General features: G+C 35.8%; 1 protein-coding gene across 4 annotated transcripts in view; it reads right to left on the minus strand.

The window, feature by feature from the left end:
- Nucleotides 1-449: 449 nt before the first annotated feature.
- Nucleotides 450-21,685, minus strand: part of GCA (grancalcin) — a 47,501-nt gene continuing 26,265 nt past the window's right edge. For all 4 annotated transcript variants that reach the window (XM_025852515.2, XM_025852508.2, XM_025852523.2 and 1 more), the window contains 6 exons: nucleotides 16,321-16,390; nucleotides 11,284-11,327; nucleotides 10,854-11,001; nucleotides 8,629-8,742; nucleotides 2,021-2,079; nucleotides 450-1,200 (listed from right to left, as the gene is read on the minus strand). In XM_025852515.2, coding sequence (XP_025708300.1) covers nucleotides 1,174-1,200; nucleotides 2,021-2,079; nucleotides 8,629-8,742; nucleotides 10,854-11,001; nucleotides 11,284-11,327; nucleotides 16,321-16,390 — 462 coding nt within the window. In that variant the 3' untranslated portion in view covers nucleotides 450-1,173. The remainder of the gene's footprint in view (nucleotides 1,201-2,020; nucleotides 2,080-8,628; nucleotides 8,743-10,853; nucleotides 11,002-11,283; nucleotides 11,328-16,320; nucleotides 16,391-21,685) is intronic.

Consider the following 21,685-nt stretch of genomic DNA (forward strand, 5'->3'; position numbering starts at 1 on the left):
TTTTAAATCTTCACTAAGAAACACAGAACGTTTGCCAGGAAAGCGGCTGGATTAATTACAACAGCTCACACCAGGGATCTAAGGATTTGATGATGACTTTGCAACTTTCCACAGTAATGCCACAGAAACAGGCCATGGTGCCTCCTGTGGTCAGTACCCCCCACATTACACACCTGCGCTCAACGACTTACCAGTTTACCAATGCCAGTGGTAAACCCGCAGCTAATGTTGAGAAAGTCAAACTTAAAATTTCTGAACATTTAAGCAAAGTGGTAGATTACTTGATTTTTTAATTTTGTAAACAGCTGGCATTATATATATAAAACAATTTAGCTTCACAGAATACACTGAAATGTTGACATTTCATTAAAAATATGTATCACTTCCAGAAAGTCTAGATTTAAAAGGAAGATGCCATTTTAGGCTATGTTGTCACTAATGAAAAAAAGTACAGTCACAAAAGGTGTGTTTATTAAGAACTTTTTTTCCACAGAAGACAAAAAAGCATATTGAAAAAAAATATTCACTGACAAAAACAAAGGGGAAAAAAAATGCCTCCTGTAGCCTCATTTCTATAGGTTAATTTATGGTGCACCTAAGGTGATGTCACATAGATTTTAGGAACTTTCTCTCTTCATAGACAAAGACCAGTGAGTTTATGTTCTTGAATTATGTGATCAAGGAATAAACTCTCCTACAAATATGGCACAAAATCCAGGCTTCTCCTTCTAGCTCCCCTTCACAACCAGTGACTACAAACAAAATTTCAAAGTATAATTTGCAACCTTCTGGTAAGTATACATTAGCTTTATCTAGACTTTCATTATTTGGATTCTTATATATTCTCTTGTAAGTACATTCTTCTGGGTTAACAATGTTAAAAATTAAGGTTAAAAGGTATTTATATCAATTCATCATATACCAATATTTTATGATACCATACAGATACCTGTTAAGTGATAACTTTTCTAAAAGCAATTAATATTCCAAATACAAAAGCACTTCTTTTATTGCTTTGAACTATGCAATAAAGTAAAAACACATAGAAAGGGAACAGGTTTAACAGGGAGAAACACAGAAAAGTCCCCAAAGCTTCAAATTCAAAGTAGTCCAGTTCATTTCTTCCAGGTAAAAAAATTCACAGTGTTTCTTCAGCTTTCAAATTCTAGACATTCAAATTGCCATAGTACCCTGCAAAAACTAATACATAAGCAAAATTATCAGCTGGTAACAATAAAATGTTTTTGTTTTTGATTAATTATACTCCATAAAAGCATTTTCACAAAAGGGGAAGTTTTAAATGTTTCCAAGGCTTGTAATGTAAACCAGGATGTACCAGTAGGGAAATGCTGACCCTCTAACTTCCATATAACAAAAACAAAACAAAAACCCCGAAACATTGATGTACATGTGAAATAAAATTTTCCTATAGATTCAATTAAAAAAATGGGATGATGCTAATTGCAACCATTTGAAATGAGAAATGAACAGTGTCCTTATCTGTCATATATGAAAATTTCCTCTCTTAATATCACCAAGAGTAAACTACTCTTTATAAAAATAGTGGTAGTTTTGCCCTTAAAAATGATTTGAAAGATGGGATGCCTGGGTGGCTCAGTAGTTAGGAGTCTGCCTTCAGCTCAGGTCATGATCCCACGTTCCTGGGATTGAGTCCCGCAGAGGGCTCCCTGCTCAGCGGGGAGCCTGCTTCTCCCTCTGCCCACCATTCCCCCTGCTTGTGTTCTCTCTGACAAATAAATAAATAAAATCTTTTAAAAAAAATGACTTGAAAGATAAACTGCCAAAAACATGTCATGAAATTTAGAAGTATCTTTATGTTTAATATAAAGTCAAGTTGGTATTTGTACAAATACCAAATCACATTTGCATTTAGCTGAAAAAAACAGAAAAAGAATATGGTCTATAAAACATATTAATCCCAGGACTGATACCAGAGATCACTCAAATTTTTTGACAACTGAACACATCTAGAACACAGTGTAAATATCAGAATACTCACATCGTCATATACAAAATTCACAACCCCTTGTTGCAAGTGGTCTCTTCTCCTAAAGAAATCTTTAAACAAACAAAAAATATTAAAAATTTAAATATATAGTTTCAAATACTTGGTGTCCCTAAGTACTAAAAAAATGACTAATTTCATACTCAGAAGTTTAAGTTTTTATTTAAATTAGTTAACATATAGTGCGATATTAGTTTTGGGGGTACAATATCATGATTTAACAATTCCATACATCACCCAGTGCTCATCACAAGTGCGTTTCTTAATCCCCCCCACCACCTATTTCCCCCATTCCCGCCACCTACCTCCCCTCTAGTAACCATCAGTTTGTTCTCTATAGTTAAAAGTCTGTTTCTTGGTTTGCCTCGTTCTCTCCCTCACTTTTTCCCTTTGCACATTTGTTTTGTTTCTTAAATTTCACATGAGTGAAATCATATGGCATTTGTCTTTCTCTGACTTATTTCACTAGCTTAATACTCTCTAGCTCCATCCATGTATTTGCAAATGGCAAGATTTCATCCTTTTTATGGCTGAGTAATATTCCATTGGGGATACACACATATATATATATATATATATATATATATCTCACATTTTCTTCATCCATTTGTCAACTGATAGATCCTTGGGCTGTTTCCATAATTTGGCTATTATAGATAATGCTGTTATAAACATCGGGGTGTATGTATCCCTTTGAGTTAGTATTTTGGTATCTGGCTAAATACCTAGTAGTCCAATTGCTGGATGGCAAAGTAGTTCTATTTTTAACTTTTTGAGGAACTTTCATACTGTTTTCTACAGTGGCTGTACCAGTTTGCACTCCCACCAACAGGGCAAGAAGGTTCCCCTTTCTCCACATCCTCACCAACACCTTTTGTTTCTTGTGTTGTTTTTAAGCCATTCTGACAGGTGTGAGGTGCTTATCACATTGTAGTTTTGATTTGTATTTCCCTGATGATCAGTGCTGTGGAGCATCTTTTCATGTGTCTGTTAGCCATCTGGACGTCTTCTTTGCAAAAATGTCTATTCATGTCTTCTACCCACTTTTTAATTGGATTATTTGTTTTTTGGGTGTTGAATTTTATAAGTTCTTTATGTATTTTGGATAGGAACTCTTTATCAAATATGTCATTTGCAAATATCTTCTCCCATCCTGTAGGCTGCCTTTTAGTTTTGTTGATTGTTTACATCACTGTGCAGAAGCGCTTTATTTTGATGAAGTCCCAACAGTTTATTTTTGCTTTTGTTTCCCTTGCCTCAGAAGACCTATCCAGAAAAAAGTTGCTACGGCTGAGGTCAAAGAGGTTACTGCCTTCTTCTCTAGGATTTTTATGGTTTCATGTCTCACATTTAGGTCTTTAATCCATTTTGAATTTATTTTGTGTATGGTGTAAAAAAGTGGTCCAGTTTCATTCTTTTGCATGTTGCTGTCCAGTTTTCCCAACACCATTTGTTTTTTCCCATTGAATATTCTTTCCTGCTTTGTCGGAAGATTAACTGACCACATAGTTGTGGGTTCACTTTTGGGTTTTCTATTCTGTTCCATTGATCTATGTGTCTGTTTTGGGGCCAGCACTATACTGTTTTGATTACTACAGCTTTGTAATATAACATGAAGTCTGGAATTGTGATCCCTCCAGCTTTGCTTTGCTTTTTCAAGGTTGCTTTGGCTATTCAAGGTCTTTTGTGGTTCCATACAAATTTTAGGATTGTTCTAACTCTGTGAAAAATATTCCTGATATTTTGATACTGCATTTAATGTGCAGACTGCTTCGGGTAGTATAGACATTTTAACAATATCTGTTCTCTCAATCCATGAACATGGAATGTTTTTGCTGCAATTGTAAATGGGATTGATTCCTTAATTTCTCTTTCTGCTGCTTCATTATTGGTATGTAGAAATGCAACAGATTTCTGTACATTGGTTTTTGTATCCTATGACTTCACTGAATTTGTGTATCAGTTCTAGCAATTTTTTGGTGGTCTTTCAGGTTTTCTATATAAAGTATCATGTCATCTGCAAATAGTGAAAGTTTGACTTCTTCCTTGCTGATCTGGTTGCCTTTTATTACTTTTTGTTGTCTGCTTGCTAGAACTTCCAGTACTATGTTAAATAAGAGTGGTGAGAGTAGACATCCCTGTCTTGTTCCTGACCATAGAGGAAAAGCTCTCAGTTTTTCCTCATTGAGGATGGTATTAGCTGTGGGTCTTATTCATATATGACCTTTATCATGTTGAGGTACGTTCCCTCTAAAACTCCTTTGTTGAGCGTTTTTTTTATCATAAATGGATATTATCCTTTGTCAAATGCTTTTTCTACATCTATTGAAATCATCACATGGTTCTTATCCTTTCTTTTATTAATGTGGTGTATCATGATGATTGATTTGCAAATAATGAACTACCCCTGCAATCCAGGAATAAATCCCACTTGATCATAGTGAATGATTGTTTTAATGTGCTATTGGATTCGGTTTGCTAATATTTTATGGAGAATTTTTGTGTCCATGTTCATCAGAGATATCACCTGTAGTTCTCTTTTTTGAGAAGTCTTTATCTGGTTTTGGTATTAGGGTACTGCTGGCCTCATAAAATAAGTTTAAAAGTTTTTCTTCCTTTTCTATTTTTTGGAATAGTTTGAGAATAAAAGGTTTTAACACTTCTTTAAACTTGGTGGAATTCTGGGGTGCCTGGGTGGCTCAGTTGGTTAAGTGACTGCCTTCGGCTCAGGTCATGACCCTGGAGTCCCGGGATAGAGTCCCACATTGGGATCCCTGCTTCCCCCTCTGACCCTCCCCCATCTCATGTGTGCTCTCTCTCTAATAAGTAAGATCTTTAAAAAAAACAACATAAATAAATTTGGTGGAATTTGCCTAGGAACCATCTGACCCTAGACTTATGCTATATTGGGCCTTTTTTGATTACAGATTCAATTTCTTTGCTGGTTATCAGTCTATTCAAGTGTTCTATTTCTTCCTGTTTCAGTTTTAGTAGCTTATATGTGTCTAGGAATTTGTCCATTTCTTCCAGGTTGTCTAATTTGTTGACATATAATTTTTCATAATCTTCTAATTGTATTTTTGTGGTGTTGGTCGAAATTTCTCCTCTCTCATTTGTGATTTATTTGGGTCCCTTCTCTGTTCTTTTTGTTAAGTCTGGCTAGAGGCTTATCAATTTTATTAATGTTTTCAAAGAACGAGCTCCTGACTTCATTGATCTGTTATTTGATGTTTTAGTTTCTATATATCATTTATTTCTGCTCTAATCTTTATTATTTCCTTCCTTCTCCTGGTTTTAGGTTCCTTTTGTTGTCTTTTTTTTTCCTTCTAGCTCCTTTAGGTATAAGATTAGGTTGTTTATTTGAGATTTTTCTTGCTTCTTGAGGTAGGCTGGTAGTTACTTCCTGTTTAGGACCACATTGCTGCATCCCAAAGTTTTGGACCATTGTGTTTACATTTTCATTTGTGTCCCTGTATTTTTTCATTTCTTATTTTATTTCCTGGTTGACCCATTCATTGTTTAGTACGATGTTGTTTAACTTCCATGCATTTATGGTCTTTCCAAATTTTGTCTTGTGGTTGACTTCTAGTTTCATAGTGTCGTGGTCAGAAAAGATGTATGGTAAGATTTCAATCTTTTGGTATTTGTTGAGGCCTGATTTGTGACCTAATATGTGATCTATTCTGAAGAATGTTCCATAGGCAAGTGAAAAGAATGTGTATTAATGCTGTTTTAGGATGGAATGTTTTGAATATATGTTAAGTCATCTGGTCCAGTGTGTCATTCAAAGAAATTGTTTGTTTATTTTCTGTTTAGATGAGCTGTCCATTGATGTAAGTGGGGCATGAAAGTCCCCTGCTATTATTGTATTACTACCAATTAGTTCCTTTATGTTTGTTATTGTTTTATATATTTGGGTACTCTCATTTGGGTACATAAATATTTACAACTGATAGATCTTCTTATTGAATTGTCCCTTTTATTATGATATAGTGCCCTTCTTCATCTCTTGTTACAGTCTTTGCTTTAAAGTCTAGTTTGCCTGATAGAAAGTATTGCTACTCTGCCTTTCTTTTGACATCCATTTGTGTGATAAATATTTCTCCATCCCCTCAATTTCAATCTGCAGCTGTCTTTAGGTCTAAAATGAGTCTCTTGTAAGCAGCATATAGATGGGTCTTATTTTTTTATCCATTCTGACACCCTATATCTTTTGATTGGAGCATTTAGTCCATTTACATTCAAAATAATTACTGATAGATATGTATTTAGTACAATTTTATTACTTGTTTTGTCATTGTTTCTGGAGATTTTCTCTGATCCTTTCTTGTCTGTGTCACTTTTGGTCTCTCCATTGCACTCAAAGAGTCCCCTTTAATATTCTTGCAGGGCTGGTTTAGTGGTCACAGACTCCTTTAGTTTTTTTGTCTGGGAAACTCCTTCTATTCTGAATGATAGCCTTGCTAGATAGAATATTCTTGGCTACAGATTTTTCCCATTCAGCACCTTGAATAAATCATGCCACTCTCTTCTGGCCTGCCAAGTTTCTGCTGATAAATCTCCAGCTAATCTTTGGGTCTTCTCTTCTAAGTTAAGGGCTTTTTTTTTTTTTAAGATTTTTTTCCTCTATCACTTATATTTTGCAAATTTAATTACAGTATGTCTTGGTGTGGCCTGCTTTTGTTGATTTTGAAGGGAGTTCTTTGTGCCTCCTGGATCTGGATGTTTGTTTCCTTCCCCAGATTAGGGAAGTTTTCAGCTTTTTTTTTTTTTCCCCCAAATAAATTTTCTGCTCCCTTTTGTCTCTCTTCTTCTTCTGGAATGCCTCTATTACAAATGTTATTATTTGATGGAATCACTGAGTTCCCTAAGTCTATTCTCATATTCCATAATTTTTCTTTCTCTCTTTTGTTGAGCTTCATTATTTTGTCTTCTAGGTCACCAATTCATTCCTTCTTCCAGCCTGCTGCTCATTGCATCAAGCCTGTTTCCAATCTCATTTACTGCATTCTTCATCTCTGATTCTTTCTTAGCTTTTTTACCTCTGTGTAAGGGTCTCACTGTTGTCTTCTATTCTTTTCTCAAGCCCAGTGAGTATCCTTACGATTGTTGCTTTAAATTCTCCATCAGGCATGTTACCTATATCTGTTTTGCTGGGATCTCTGGCTGTGGCCTTATCTTGTTCTTTCATTGCAGATAAATTCCTCCATCTCGGCATTTTGTGTAAGTCTCTGCTTTCTTCTATGTGTTCAAAAAGCCAGTTATGTCACTTGTTCCTGAAAGTAACTGCTTTATGAAGAAGAGGTCATCACGTAGTGCCCAGGGCCTGGCACTTCAGGGAGTGTCTCTGGTGTGTGCTGCATGTGCTCTGCTCTTGTCTTTTGGCTGCTCTGTCCTTCAGGCTAGGTGTTTGCAGAGGCTCCACTTATCTGCTGTGGGCAGTGTTCGGTCCTTGGCCAGACTGTGGCCAGTTTTAACTAGGTGTGCTCTGGTCTGCTTCTGAAATCAGACCTAACACCACTTGCACCAGAACTGAGGCCCTGCAGAATTCTCTGACTGGGAGACACGGTGTGGGCAGGGGCTTGTGCTGGTCTTCTGGGGCAAGAGCCCACCACACTGGGACTAAGGCAAGCTTGACTGAGAAAGGCAGTCCCGCCAGAGTGCCGGGGTGTGAGGTTTGGTATAAATAAGTTAGACAGCCAATGTCAGTGTTGCACTGCTTCTGGCAGGGGGCTCTGTGTTTATGCTAAGGGGCGGGAGAGGGAAATGACATCAGCCAGCAACTTTGTTCCTGGAGAGGTGTCTCCCTGAAGGCTGCCTCTCAGGGACATGCTCTAAGAAGAGCGAATACTCTCCCGTGTGCTCCAAGCATTCCTCAGATCATTATTTCCATGCTATCTGCCCCCTTGGCTGTTTGCCTGCCTTCTCTCCAGGAGAAGCGCAGTGCCCTCTGGGCTCTATCCTTCTCAAGCACCCTAACCTTTAAAAGTCCAGGTTTTAAGCCCCAGTGATTGCAAGAATTCACAAAACTCAGCCCCTCCCATTTTCCAAGCCAGTGGCTTTGGGGAAATGTTCTTTGCATTCCTGGGTGTTCCTTTCTCTCTTGCCCTTCTCCATGACCACAGCTTCCTCCTCTCTGCAGCACCCGTGATCCATTTCTTCCCTAATCTACATCTCTGCTCTTCCTACCTTCTTCAATGGAGCCTCTTCTCTCCCTTTAGTTGTGGAGTTTGTTCTATCAATCTCCAGGTCAGTTTTTGGGGTATTTAGGATGATTTGATAGTTATCTAGCTGTGTTCGTGGGAAGAGACAAGTGTATGGTTCTCCTACTTCACTGCCTTCTTCCCTCTCTCTTCATTCTCTATTAAATCAAGTGATTTCATAACTTGGGCAACTGAGACATGAAGAAAACTTTCCAAAACTGAGCTATAACAATTTTTCACTATTCATATTACTAAATTTTTAAAGCCTTAAAAGTGATTAGATTTAACAGTGAATAAAGGTGAAAAATACATAATATTACAAGCTTGTTGAAGAAAATGAGAGATACTATTCGGATACATAGCTACATAATACTGCACCCTTTTTTAAATGATCAATACCTGTCAATGCTCGAAGCTTCACACAGCAAGCAACATAATCATCAAAGAAGATTCGGCCATTCTTGCTGTACCGTTTAACAATAGCAGTTAATGTTTGAGGACTCAACCTATAACCTAGAAAAAGGAATTTATACTTTAAAACTTCTAAAACCAAACACCATAAGAACACCACAACATTGCATTTTCTTTAAAAATAATCATAAAATAAATTTCCAAAATTCATTCCATAAAACTGTATGCTAGAAACAAAATATATTTACATTGAAATTTATCAAAGGCTTTATTACTAATAAAGTAATAAGGTGGTTAAGTGGTACATAAATATCACAATTCTAGCTTTGTAATAAAGTCAAAGCTAAGAAAACAAATAATGATCTTTTTGTGTTTTTAAAATATATTTTGATTTTTAAATAATATCTATTTTGTAGATTTCAATGCTTCAATATTTCATTTTTGTAATTTTGTAGTTCTTTAAAGAATATCAAAGCAAAGATTATTAGTGATCTTTGCTATCAAATTCTGTATTTCCTTTTTTTCTTTTTAATTTTTCATTGAGGTATAATTGGTATATAAAATTAGTTTCAGATGTATAATGATTCCATAGTTGTATATATTGCAAAATGATTACTATAATAAGTCTAGTTAACATCTTCAACACCAAAAACTCCAAATATTCCAATTAAATATGGGCAGAGGACCCAAATAGACATATTTCCAAAGAAGACAAACAGATGGCCAAAAGACACACAAAAATATGCTCAACATCACTCACCATCAGGGAAATTCAAATCAAAACCACAATGAGAAACCCCCTTACATCTGTTAGAATGGCTAGAATCAAAAAGGCAAGGACTAACAATTATTGGTGAGGATGTGGAGAAAAAGAAAACTTCCTGCAGTGTTGGCAGGAATGTAAACTGGTGCAGACACTGTGGAAACAGTAGAGAGGTTCCTCAAAAAATTAAAAATAGAATTACCCTATGATCCAGTAATTCCATTACTGGATATTTACCCAAAGAAAAGAAGACACTAATTCAAAAAGATATATGGAGTCCTTTGTTTACTACAGCACTATTTACAATAGCCAAATTATGGAAGCAACCAAAGTGTCCATCAACAGATAAATGGCTAAAAAAGATGTGGTGTATATATATACAATGAAGTATTACTCAGCCATGAAAAAAATGAGATTTTGTCATTTGCAACAACATGGATGCACCCATATAAGGTATTATGCTAAGTGAAATAAGTCAGAGAAAGACATATGATTTCACTCATATACGGAATTTAAGACACAAAACAAAGAAAAAAGGGACAAGCAAAAAAAAGACTCTTAAATACAGAGAACAAACTGATGGTTGCCAGAGGGGAGATTAAGAAGTATAAACTTCCAGTTAAAAAGTAATTAAGTCAATGTATGGTGATTAACATAATAAAAAAAAAAGAAAAAAAATAATTAAGTCAGGGCACCTGGGTGGCTCAGTTGGTTAAGCATCTGCCTTCAGCTTGGGTCATGATCCCAGGGTCCTGGGATCAAGTCCCATCTCGGGCTCTGTGCTCGGCGGGGAGCCTGCTTCTCCCTCTCCCTCTGCTGCTCCCCACCCCGCTCGTGCTGTCTCTCTCTCAAATAATCTTTTTAAAAAATTAAAATTAAAAAAAATTAACTCACAGGGATGAAAAATACAGCATAGGGAATACAGCCAATAAGGTCATAATATACACTGTATGATGACAGATGGTGAATATATTTGTGGTGGACACTGAGTAATATATAGAATGGCTGAACACCTGATATGGATATGTATAGAAGTGTTGTACATCTGAAACTAATATAATAGTGCATATTAATTATATTTCAAAATATTTGGTAAAAATAAATAGATAAATAACTAACTAAATAAATATTAGAGATCATACCAAGTTACAAAAGATATAATATAAATCGTGAGTACCAACAATTAGGGGAATACATTTTAATATACTCAAGAGGAAATTCAGAAATTATTTTATCAACCAGAATGTATAAAAGATCATTTGTTGGAAAAATCATAGATAAAATGATTTTGTTAAAGGTCTTCAGTCAGAATTTATCTACAATCTTGAAATTAAATTGGGCAACAACTGGTGAAATAATATATTCCTTAACAAATTTTAACAATTGAGATTCATCTCATCAAAGAACAAAGACGATCTGGATAGATTCTAAAGAATTTTAATATTCTTACCCATAGCAGCAATGGCTTGATTCAATTCATGATGTTCCACTGTGCCACTTTGGTCTTGATCAATAGTTATGAAGTTTTGTTTCCAGGCATTGAGAGCTGCCCAAAGTTCTTTGAATTCATTAAATCCCATTTTTCCTGTGTAATCTCTCTGATAGTTTTATTAATAAAAATAAGTTTGATACCAAAGAGAATTTACTTGACTCAAAACTGTAAATCACTGACTAAAAAATTGTTAGTATGCTTCTGCAAGTTAGCCAGATTTAGCATATGAATAGATTCCTGCGTAAAAATGGAATTCAAACAGGATCTTACAAAGTATTTTTAAAGTCTCCAATTTACTATGGGGCCATTTATAGCCAACAATTGCTTGGTTATATTCAGAAAGCAATTATTCCATATTCTAGTATTTTCTATTTTTATTCAAGGATACATCCAACATGGCGATCATAATTCTGCAGGTTTCCAAACTGAAGGCTATAAAACATATTTATTATTTGAATTGGAGTTTGCCCAATTTTATCTATGTAAAATTATGACAATTTCTATTTCATAAAACAAAATGTTTAGAAATTGCCAAAAATACACAATCACCCCTTATCAACAAACTTTAAATGTTAGGCATCCATAGTGAAAAAAATAAAAAATAAAAATAAAAATCACTACTACTTCAAGCTACTCACATCTAGTCGGGGATTTGGGGATAACTAAAAATTACTGTCACAGGGCGCCTGGGTGGCTCAGTTGGTTAAGCGACTGTCTTCGGTTCAGGTCATGATCCTGGAGTCCCGGGATCGAGTCCTGCATCAGGCTCCCTGCTCAGCGAGGAGCCTGCTTCTCCCTCTAACCCTCCCCCCTCTCATGTACTCTCTCTCTCTCTCATTCTCACTCTCTCAAAATAAATAAATAAATCTTAAAAAAAAAATTACTGTCACAGGAGAAAGGAGAGCTTCAGTTTTCCTAACACAAATGATAAGTAGGTTTTAAGTAGAAGTCTGACATATACTGAGATCACAAAACTTGAAGGAGTTAGAGATTTGATTAAAGCTTGGGGTGAAGGACTGGCCTATGATGACATCTGAAAGGCAGATGAGGGCCAGATCATAAAAGTCTTGAATGCCACCCTAAATTTTAGACCAGTGGAAGTCACTGAAGAATTTTAAGGAGCAGAGGGGCAGTTCTAAAATTTCCAGTCCAGAAACATTCACTTACACTGAACAGACTATAGAGTAAAGTAAGATGAACCTAGATATAGGGAAATCATTTGCTAGTTTACTACAATCAATCAAGTAAGAAAAATATGAGCTTCTGATCTGAAGCAGCTATTTTCCCTTGGGGGACAGAAAAGGCAGGAAGAAAAAATATATAAACTATATTAAAATCTTAGCTTATAAGAAATATTAACACTTTCATATCTATAGAACTATAACTGAAGACTCACTAGGTAGAATTTAATTTTTCTAATCCTCATCACAATTGCATCGAATTGGTAAGCTGATTTACCTCAAGACCAATTGTATCAGTCCTGATAAAAGAGATACTATGTCAGCACAATTACTAAAGCTTACAAAGTTCTTGTCAGTAGCTCCTAAAAATGAACGAATAAATAAATAAAAATGCTTAAAATTATCTAATTTTGCTATTTGATAACATATTTTAAATTTTTATAAATAAAAAACATTTCAGCTAAATTTTAAACCTATTAAGAAAAAAATTATAAAACATTCTACAAGTTAAAATAGCTGATTTTCTTTAGTACAGTGTCAAAGTTAGAATAGGTGGTTACAATATTTTCAGACTGACAATTCAACAGACACTCAATGAGCATTCACTATAAACCAAGTAGTATGATTTGGTGATTTCACATAAACATACAAAAGTACTATAAGTCCCAATTTTACAAATGAAGAAACAGAAGCCCAGTATAATAAAGTTTCCCAACTTCATAGAGCTAATAAGTGGAAGAGTCAGGATTGGAGCCCAGTGCTCCTTCATAGAAATACTACTCAAGTGGGAAGAAGGAGGGTGGCAAAGTTACCATGAGGGGTCTCTGGATGGCATTCCATCATTTTGTCAAGCAAATGATATGTTTTGCTTTCAAGTTAACGTGGCACACATCCATTACATGGGAAAATCTGAACATATGATAACAAATGGCAAACACTGAGTCTTCAAATAAGCATATCTTCAATGACAAAATAGGACTGAGTATACATGTATATAAGATTAAATATTTTTGACAAAGAATAGAGAAGAATTTTCAGGAAAGTTAACAGATTTTTCATTTCCCCCAATACCCCATTAGAATGGGCAAAAAACTAAATTTTCTAAAGTCATAAACCATTAGAAAAAAAAAGAGGAGACAGAAAACAGAAGAAAAGAATTATGTAACTTGGAAAAGTAGTAGAATGGATGGAAGTTAATTAACCTAGATCTGAGATAGTGGCTTGATGAACACCCAATAAGAAAAGCTGAAAAGGAGCCTGATTATCCAGGAGAAGACACCAAACATGTAAGAATTGGTATTATATGTGAAAATGGGTGTGCAGGTAGAGAGAAAAATAGAAGGACCAACTGAATATCCATTTAAAGAGGATTTAGAGCCCCAAATTCCCTCCTTGCCTCAGCTCCATAGATGGATGCCATGTCTAGTCTCACGCCAGCAAAAATCTAGGGATTTACTGTCTGGAGAATTCTTCGAATTTCAGGATACCAGGCATATATCCAAAGCCCTAACCAATAACCAATAACCAGTCCCCCCTAACCTTTAACCCTGATACTAACATTCACCCTAACATTAACCCTAACACTAACTCTCTGGAGAGGTCTCTGAACTGCAGGACACCAGACACATAACCTAACACTAACCCTAATCCTAACCCTAATCTTAACCATCAACCAGTAATTTACAACCCCTAAACCTAACACTAACACTAATCCTGACTCCTACCCTAACTCTAACCCTAGATCTGAGACAGTGGCTTTTGAATACACAATAAAAAAGCAGAGAAGCAGCCTACTTCTCCGTGAGAAGATCCCAAACATTTAAGAATTGGTAGTATTTCTGAAAATGGGTATGGAGGTAGAGATAAAAATAGACCAGCTGAATATCTATTTAGGGAGCATTTAGAGCACCAAATCCCCTCTCTGCCTTAGATCCATAGATGTCTGCAATATTTATTCTAACCTCAGCAAAACCTGGGAATTTATACTCTGGAGAGGTCTCTGAACTGCAGGATATTAGAGACATACCCAAACCCCTAAACCCAATCCCCTAACACCAAACCTCGAACCCAAACCCTCACCCTAACACTAACCCTAACCCTAACCATCTGGAGAGGTCTCTGAACGGTAGAACACCAGGCACATACCCTACCTAACCCTAACCCTGACCCTAACTCTCAACCTAATCTTAACCCTAGATCTGAGAAACTGGCTTCCCAAACACATGATAAGAAAAGCCGAGAACCAGCCTACTTATCCTAGAGAAGACCCCAAACATTTAAGAATTGGCAGTATTGGGGCACCTGGGTGGCTCAGACGGTTAAGCGTCTGCCTTTGGGGAGCCTGCTTCTCCCTCTGCCTCTCTCTCTCTCTCTCTCTCTCTGTCTCTCATGAATAAATAAATAAAATCTTAAAAAAAAAATTAAAAAAAAAAAAGAATTGGCAGTATTTTCAGAAAGCAAGTGTTAAGATAGAGATAAAACCAGGAGGACCAACTGAATATCTTTTTAAAGATTATTAAGAGCCCCCAACCCTCCTTGCCTCAAATTGGTAGATGGCTGCCATGTCAATGCTCACCCCACCAGAAATCTGGGGTTTTATTCTCTGGAGAGGTCTGGGAACTGCAGGATACCAGGCACATACCAGAATCCTAACCCCAGCCTATCTGGTAAAAATAAGGCATTTAAGTGACAGTTTACCAAAGACTGAGAACCCTGCTGAGTCTTCCCTCCTCCTTTCCTACCAGACAACCAGCCCAAAAGGAAATCCCTAAACATACTGTTGCATAACAAACTGCCCCGCCAAACCACCAGACATGGAAGTCTACAGTCAATACCAAACCATGACCTGCATTTTAGTTCAATATGTGCAACCAAGGATCATCAGACACCTGAGAAAAGCCATCTAACATGAAAGACAACAAAACAAACTGGAAAAAAATTTGGAGGAAGCACAGTTTGTGAAAGAAGAAAAAACTCTGAAAAATGCATTAACAACAAATACAAAAATACAGTTTCAGAGAGATAGGGAAGATATCACATACATGAAAAAAGAAGAGAAGCTCTTGCATTTTAAGAACATGATAGCAGATATATAAAAAAAAAGAAAAACTCAATAAAAGATTCAGAAAATAAAGCTGAGGAAATCTCCCCACAGAAAAAAAACAGACAGGAGAAAAAAATATTAAGAAAAGTGACCCAGTCTAAATGACAGACATTCCAAAGGAAAAAACTGAGAAAACATCACTAAAGAAAATGTCTCAGAACTAAAGCAAATGAATTCCCACTCTGGGAATGCCCGCTGAGTTCCCACACAACACAACCAGACACATCATTGTAAAATTCCAAACCCGGCATGAAGAGATCTCACAAGCTTCCACAGTGAAAAAACTGACATACTGGCAGATAAAGTAACAGTGGATGCTAGAAACAACGGAGGAATGTCTTTAAAATTCTAAATGAAAATGATCTGTAATGCAGAGTTCCATACCTGGTCACTTAATTCTGTGGACAGAATGAAAGCATTTTCAGATAAAGTCTAAAAAGACTTTCCTCCCATGCACTCTCTTACTGAGAAGCTAATTACTGTTATATTTTATTGTATTTTTTAAAATGACTAGAGACTAAATAAAAGGGAGATCCAACTCAAAAGGGCATAGAAAGTCAGTTCCAGAATGATGGTGAAGGAATGATAGGTTTGCAGCTATGCATAGAAAGTAGACCACAATAAAAAGCTCCAGAATGATGATTAATTTCAGAAAAAGCAAAACAGTATATAAAAAGGGAAATTAATCATACATTATCACAAGACAAAAGAAGAACATTTAGAATATAACAATAAGGCAAATACTGATTACTGACCTAACGAAAATTACTATACAGCTATAATGGATGGAGGAAGATTGGGAAGCATTCCAGTGTGGAGTACTGGCACAAGAGTGAGTTTCAAGTTCCAAGAGAGTGAATTCTCATCTTCCATAGCTGGATATCAACTGTTAATCATTAAAACTGAAAATCCATAGTGATAAAAGCACACTATTTTGAGATCTGGAGGCAAATTTCGAAAGAATCAGCTGCAAAAGCTGAATGAGATTTCCTCTAAGAGTGGTTAATATCAGGGAGATAATTATGCACAAGGAACAGTTATTTTCACAATAAGCTTTGCAGAACTATTTGACTCTTTAAATTATGTGCACATACAACTGTGATAGAAAGATTTTTAAATATTGGGGGGGGGATGATCTCACGAGAATAAGTTCCATTAATTCCAGACTGTGTCAAACATTTCTGAAGTTCCTCAGCATCCACTTCACCATCCTGTCAAAAAATAATTATCATCAGATTTAATGCACAATTATATCAAATCATATTAATATGCTAATTGGCTGTTTTAGGCCAATCAATAAATATGCATTCTTTAAAACATTACTCCATAATCAACTACAAAATTATAGAAGTAATTACTGACAGCAAAGGCATATTACAAAACAACATACAAAATAAATAATTTTTTCATAATCAACTTATATTCTATTAATATTTAAGCACTTCAAGTATAATTTATTTTTTCTACTTCTTAGAAACAGCATAATCATTCTGACCTACAACAGGTCAAAATATTATCCTGTGAGAATCATTGTACCTCAACCTAAAATGGAAAAAAGACCAAAATACGTTCAGAAAAATCTCAAAAACGTTCCCCTAATGCCCTTCTCATGGGATATGAAGCTGTAACTGGAAGGAGAGAATAACTTCCCCCTACTCCCCCCAGCAAAATTTTAGAGTCATCCTGCATCTTGTTGCTGTTCTTCTGATTATTTCCCCAACATTCTTGTTTGAACTTATTATGGGAAATAAAAAATTTTTAACACAAACAAGAAATCGCAATGGAAGTGAAACAGGTTGAATATTCTCATTATGTTTCAGTACCTCATCCTATTTTCTACAAAAATATACAGAGTAATTTACTTGGAAGCATCATAAACACTGTCACAAATGCAAAACAACAGCTCTGATATAGGATCAGGGAAGCAAATTTAAAACAGGAACTTTGTATGAGTTCATTTTTGTAAGAGACCCAGGAAATAAAGAAAATTTTTACAACCAACTTCCAAGAAGTATTATAAATACTCATGTTCTAATGAATCTTTAACAAGGAATTCCTTATAACAAAAATTCCAGTGGTTCTCTCAGGAATTAAAAAACTAAGAAGCATTCTTTCCATTGGATCATCCATGTGCCTACAGAGTATCTAAGTGTTCCTTTCTCTGCCATGCATAGTTCTGGGATTTGATTACAAAACTTCAATAAATTCTAGACTAAGAAAATTATACTTTAAAAAAATTAGCCATATGTTTAGAATTAAAGGTAGGTTAGCAACTTTTCCTCCAATGACAAAGACTTTACAAGGAATTTTTACTTAAACAATTACCTACCTTCCTATTATATCAAACCATTATTATATTTCAAGACTTTGAAAAACTATGCACATACTTCTAACATGATCTAAGAAATCATCAGTAAACAAAACAAGACAAACAAAACTATCAATGAAGTCCTCAGCTGCCACTGTCAATGGTGTATCTCACTGAAATGATGGCACAGACGCCAAGTCACTGTCAGTTACTGCAGAGTAAATTTTGAAAAACACTTTTACAAATTAGTAAAACAGAAGCAAAAGAAGGAAATGACTTTTCTCTCATTTTTAATTTAAAAAGGTCTCCTATCTTCACTACACTAAATATAACATGGTTATAAATTGCCTCTTTCAACTTTTTTTAAGATTTTTTTTTTTAGATTTTATTTATTTGAGAAAGAGACAGAGATAGTGAGAGAGAGCACAAGTGGGGAGGAGAGGGAGAAGCAGGCTCCCCACAGAGCAAGGATTTGTCAGAGAGAGAGAGAGAGAGAGAAAGAGACAGAGAGCACAAGCAGGGAGAGCAACAGGCAGAGGGAGAAGCAGGCTCCCTGCTGAGCAAGGAGCCCAATGAGGGACTCAATCCCAGGACTCTGGGAATCATGCCCTGAGCTGAAGGCAGATGCTTAACTGACTGAACCACCCAGGTGTCCCTTTCTTTAACTTTTCTTAAGCGGGAAAATGATACTAAACCTGAGAATAAAATTAGTGAGAATTACTAAGCTTCATCAGTTTTTTTCCTCATTTATAAAAATAAATAATACATTGTGCAAACAGGCTCAAAATTAAAACTTTCTATAAAAGAGCAATTTGAATTTACTAAAACCCTTGACCAATAAATTAAAATGAAGCAAATCAATCCTATGTGGTCCGATGATAATTTCTGTTCAAATAGGAGCTTCTTTTGCAACATTTCACAGAAAAGTCCACTTAGTACATAGAGGACCTTTCTCTGGATTCTGAATATTCAAAGACAAAGAAGGGACCCTGAAGAGTATGGAAATTCTTTTGTAGAGAAAGAACAAAGATTATAGAGGAAGCAAAGTTGAAAAGTAGTAGGTTCAAAAGACCCAGAAAAAGTCATTATAAATTTGAGTTAAGGAATATAAATAGTATTTTAGTCTTTGTTAACCCTCTTGAATGAGTGAAACTAAGAAACACATCTCACTGTTTTCTCTCCCACAAAATAAAAAAAAAGCTTTAAACTCCATGCATCAAATTTCTACATGCTTATTTATCTGCAAGGTCTATGCTTCCTTCCCCACACTGCTTTGCACTGCTACAAGGTAGAATGCAGTCTGTCTGTGTCTTGTACTTCAGAACTGAATGTGTAATCTTCCTATGAAAAACCAAGATTATTATTTTACCAAAGTTCAGAATTAAATGCTATAAAACTCAGGACATTTTCCATTACATTCATCAAAAGGTCCCAGTGCAGGGGTGCCTGGGTGGCTCAGTCCATTGAGCATGGGACTCTTGTTTCCCCCTTTGATCATAATCTCGGGATCCTGGGATTGAGCCCCAAGGGCGGTTCCACACTCAGCTAGGAGTCTGCTTGAGAGTCTCTCCCTTTCCCTCTGTCCCTCCCCCACTTTCTCACTCTCCCTGTCTCTCAAAAATGAATAAATCTTTATAAAAAATTGGATATTTATTCATCATAGATTTTTTGCATTAATTTTTTAATATGGGGTTAAAACATTATTTATCACAATTATTAAATTTTTTAAGCCCCCTTCAATTTAAAGGTGAATCTCTCATTTTCCTTACCCTAGCTGGACCTTAAGCCACTTAGCAATACAACAGCAAGTTAGAGGACCTGGCAATGGAGAAGGAAAATAACTGTGAGAGAAAAAGACTTTTATTTCTCTAACTAAATATATGTGAGGCTCATTGCTTTATTTGAACAGTTTCTGTTTTTCAAACTATATGAAGCTAATTTATACATACGAAATTCCAAACTTAAATTGGGTTTGGGTACATCACACAGAAGCAAAAACTAGGAAGTAGAGTGAGGGCAGATGTGAAGTCGGGCAGGGGGCATGCTTCTGAGGACTTCACAAGGCATGGGGAATGTGAGTGGCTCACTGCCTGAAAGCAGGAAGTGAGATGGGACATTCTACTCAGGACAAGGGGCAAAACAAAACAAAATATACTACAGACTGTTGCCTGATGATACCACTTCTGAGAAGTAGAAGGCTTAGGAAAGCAGGACTAAAATGCTAAGCTAAGCTACCCCCCTGTTTGCTGATGGGATCTGCAATACCACTGCCAGGGAGGTGGTGTATTTCATGAACTGTCATGCAATCAGATTCTGGACACAATCAAGATGGGGACAATCACAAAACCACTAGATAAGGAAGAATGACCAATGCTACTTTGTACAGACAGTTAAGGAAAGCCTCACTGAGGCTGATAAAGTGAATTCACCTGTAACTGAATCACTGATAGGTGAATTTCCTTATAGGGTGAATTGACTTATTCATTCATAAAGTGAATTTCGAGGAAGATCTGAAGGAAGTAAAGGAGCAAGCTATGCAGATATCTAAGGGAAGAGTGTTCTAGGCCTGAGTTGTCCAATACAGTGGCCACTAGCCATATATTCCACTGTGCACTGAAACATGGCTAGTCTGATCTGAGATGTTCTGTAAGTGTAAAATACACACCAGATTTCCAAGACTTAGTAACAACAAAAATGTACAACACCCTATTAATAAGTTTTATATTGATTACATATTGCTATATTAGTATTGCTGATATATTGGGTTAAATAAAATATATTATTAATTTCACTTTTTTGTTTTTACTTTTTAAAATGTACTAACAGAGGCTTCAAAACTACATATGCGGCTTATGTTTGTGGCTCTTGTTATGTTTATTTTGGACAGTGTTGTTCTAGGCAAAGAAAACAAGCATAAAGATCAGAGAATGCTCTCTCAGTGTCGCCATAATCTTCGTCTGTTTACCTTTAGCACTTCTTTCCTGGTACCATTATCATTCCCTGTGTGTCTGTCTCCCTTACTAGGCAGAACTCTTCTAAGTCAGGATCTGAGTTTCACTCATCTTTGCATCCCCAAGCCCTAGCACAGTACATAGTACAAAGCAGGTTGGTTGTCTGGTGGAATGAAGACAATTACCACTGGTTCTTCGTTCAACTATAGCCATTTCTGACAGTTTGTGGCCAGGTCCATTTACTATTTCAAAAGGCTGAAAATATTACAACCTCGCATTCAAGTGTCGATTAAATTTAAAAAATCTAAAATCTAATTAATGAGTGAAATTCTATTTTACATGAGCTTTTTCAGTATTCTGCGGGTCCGAAAAACAACCTGAACAGCTTTTCTACAGTTATTACCACCAGAAAGCACTCTCCTAGTATACTATACTACCTCATACTCATATTTCATACATTTTATGAAAACATGTTACCTTAACTGACTAACAAGTAATGTCTTCCTAAATTATATGCAGAAAATGCAAGTGATCTTTTTGGATCTCCTTACTGCAGTTTGAGCTAATGATAATGACCAACTCTATAAACCCTAACCAAAAAATGAGCATTAGTGGTAGAAAACTACATTTTCTAATTGAATAAGAGCTTTAGTTATTAGTTAGATAACTAACAAAAAATTAGTTGCCATTGGTTAGGTTAACTAATAGACAGCAAGATTTTGAAATGATACCCAAGTTCAAGTTCTCTTTGTTCAGTTATTAAACCTTAATCTCCACTTATTCATTTATAATAAAAGGGTACATCCATCCTGCCTACCTCAGAGAGCTACTGTGTGAAAAAGCAGAAGCAGTATGCACACTCAAGTTAAACTTGTTGGTATTATTGACATGCATGTGTGTGTATGTGTGTGTGTGTGCGTGCGTGTGTATGTGTATTTGCAAAGGTACAAACCAGAATTGCCCCTAATCAACTGATGATTGAATCATTACTGTTCAAAAAATGTTGTCCAATGAAAAGGAACACTGTAGAAACCTTTAACTGGACATTTCTCATAGAACATCATTAATTATGAGACCTAAAAAAAAATACAGATGCAGAGGTGAGTTCAGTAAACTCACCTGATTCCTTAAAGCTAGGCAAAATTCAACATACAAAAGAATTGCTTAAATATTTAGACTAAACATTGAAGATGAGACAGTTTATGCATCCATCTATTTTTTCATTTTACATTTTTTTATTTTATTAT

The sequence above is a fragment of the Callorhinus ursinus genome, unplaced genomic scaffold (assembly GCF_003265705.2).
Source record: "Callorhinus ursinus isolate GAN/ISIS: 27379988/994484 unplaced genomic scaffold, GSC_fseal_2.0 scaffold2, whole genome shotgun sequence".
NCBI classification, from domain to species: domain Eukaryota; kingdom Metazoa; phylum Chordata; class Mammalia; order Carnivora; family Otariidae; genus Callorhinus; species Callorhinus ursinus.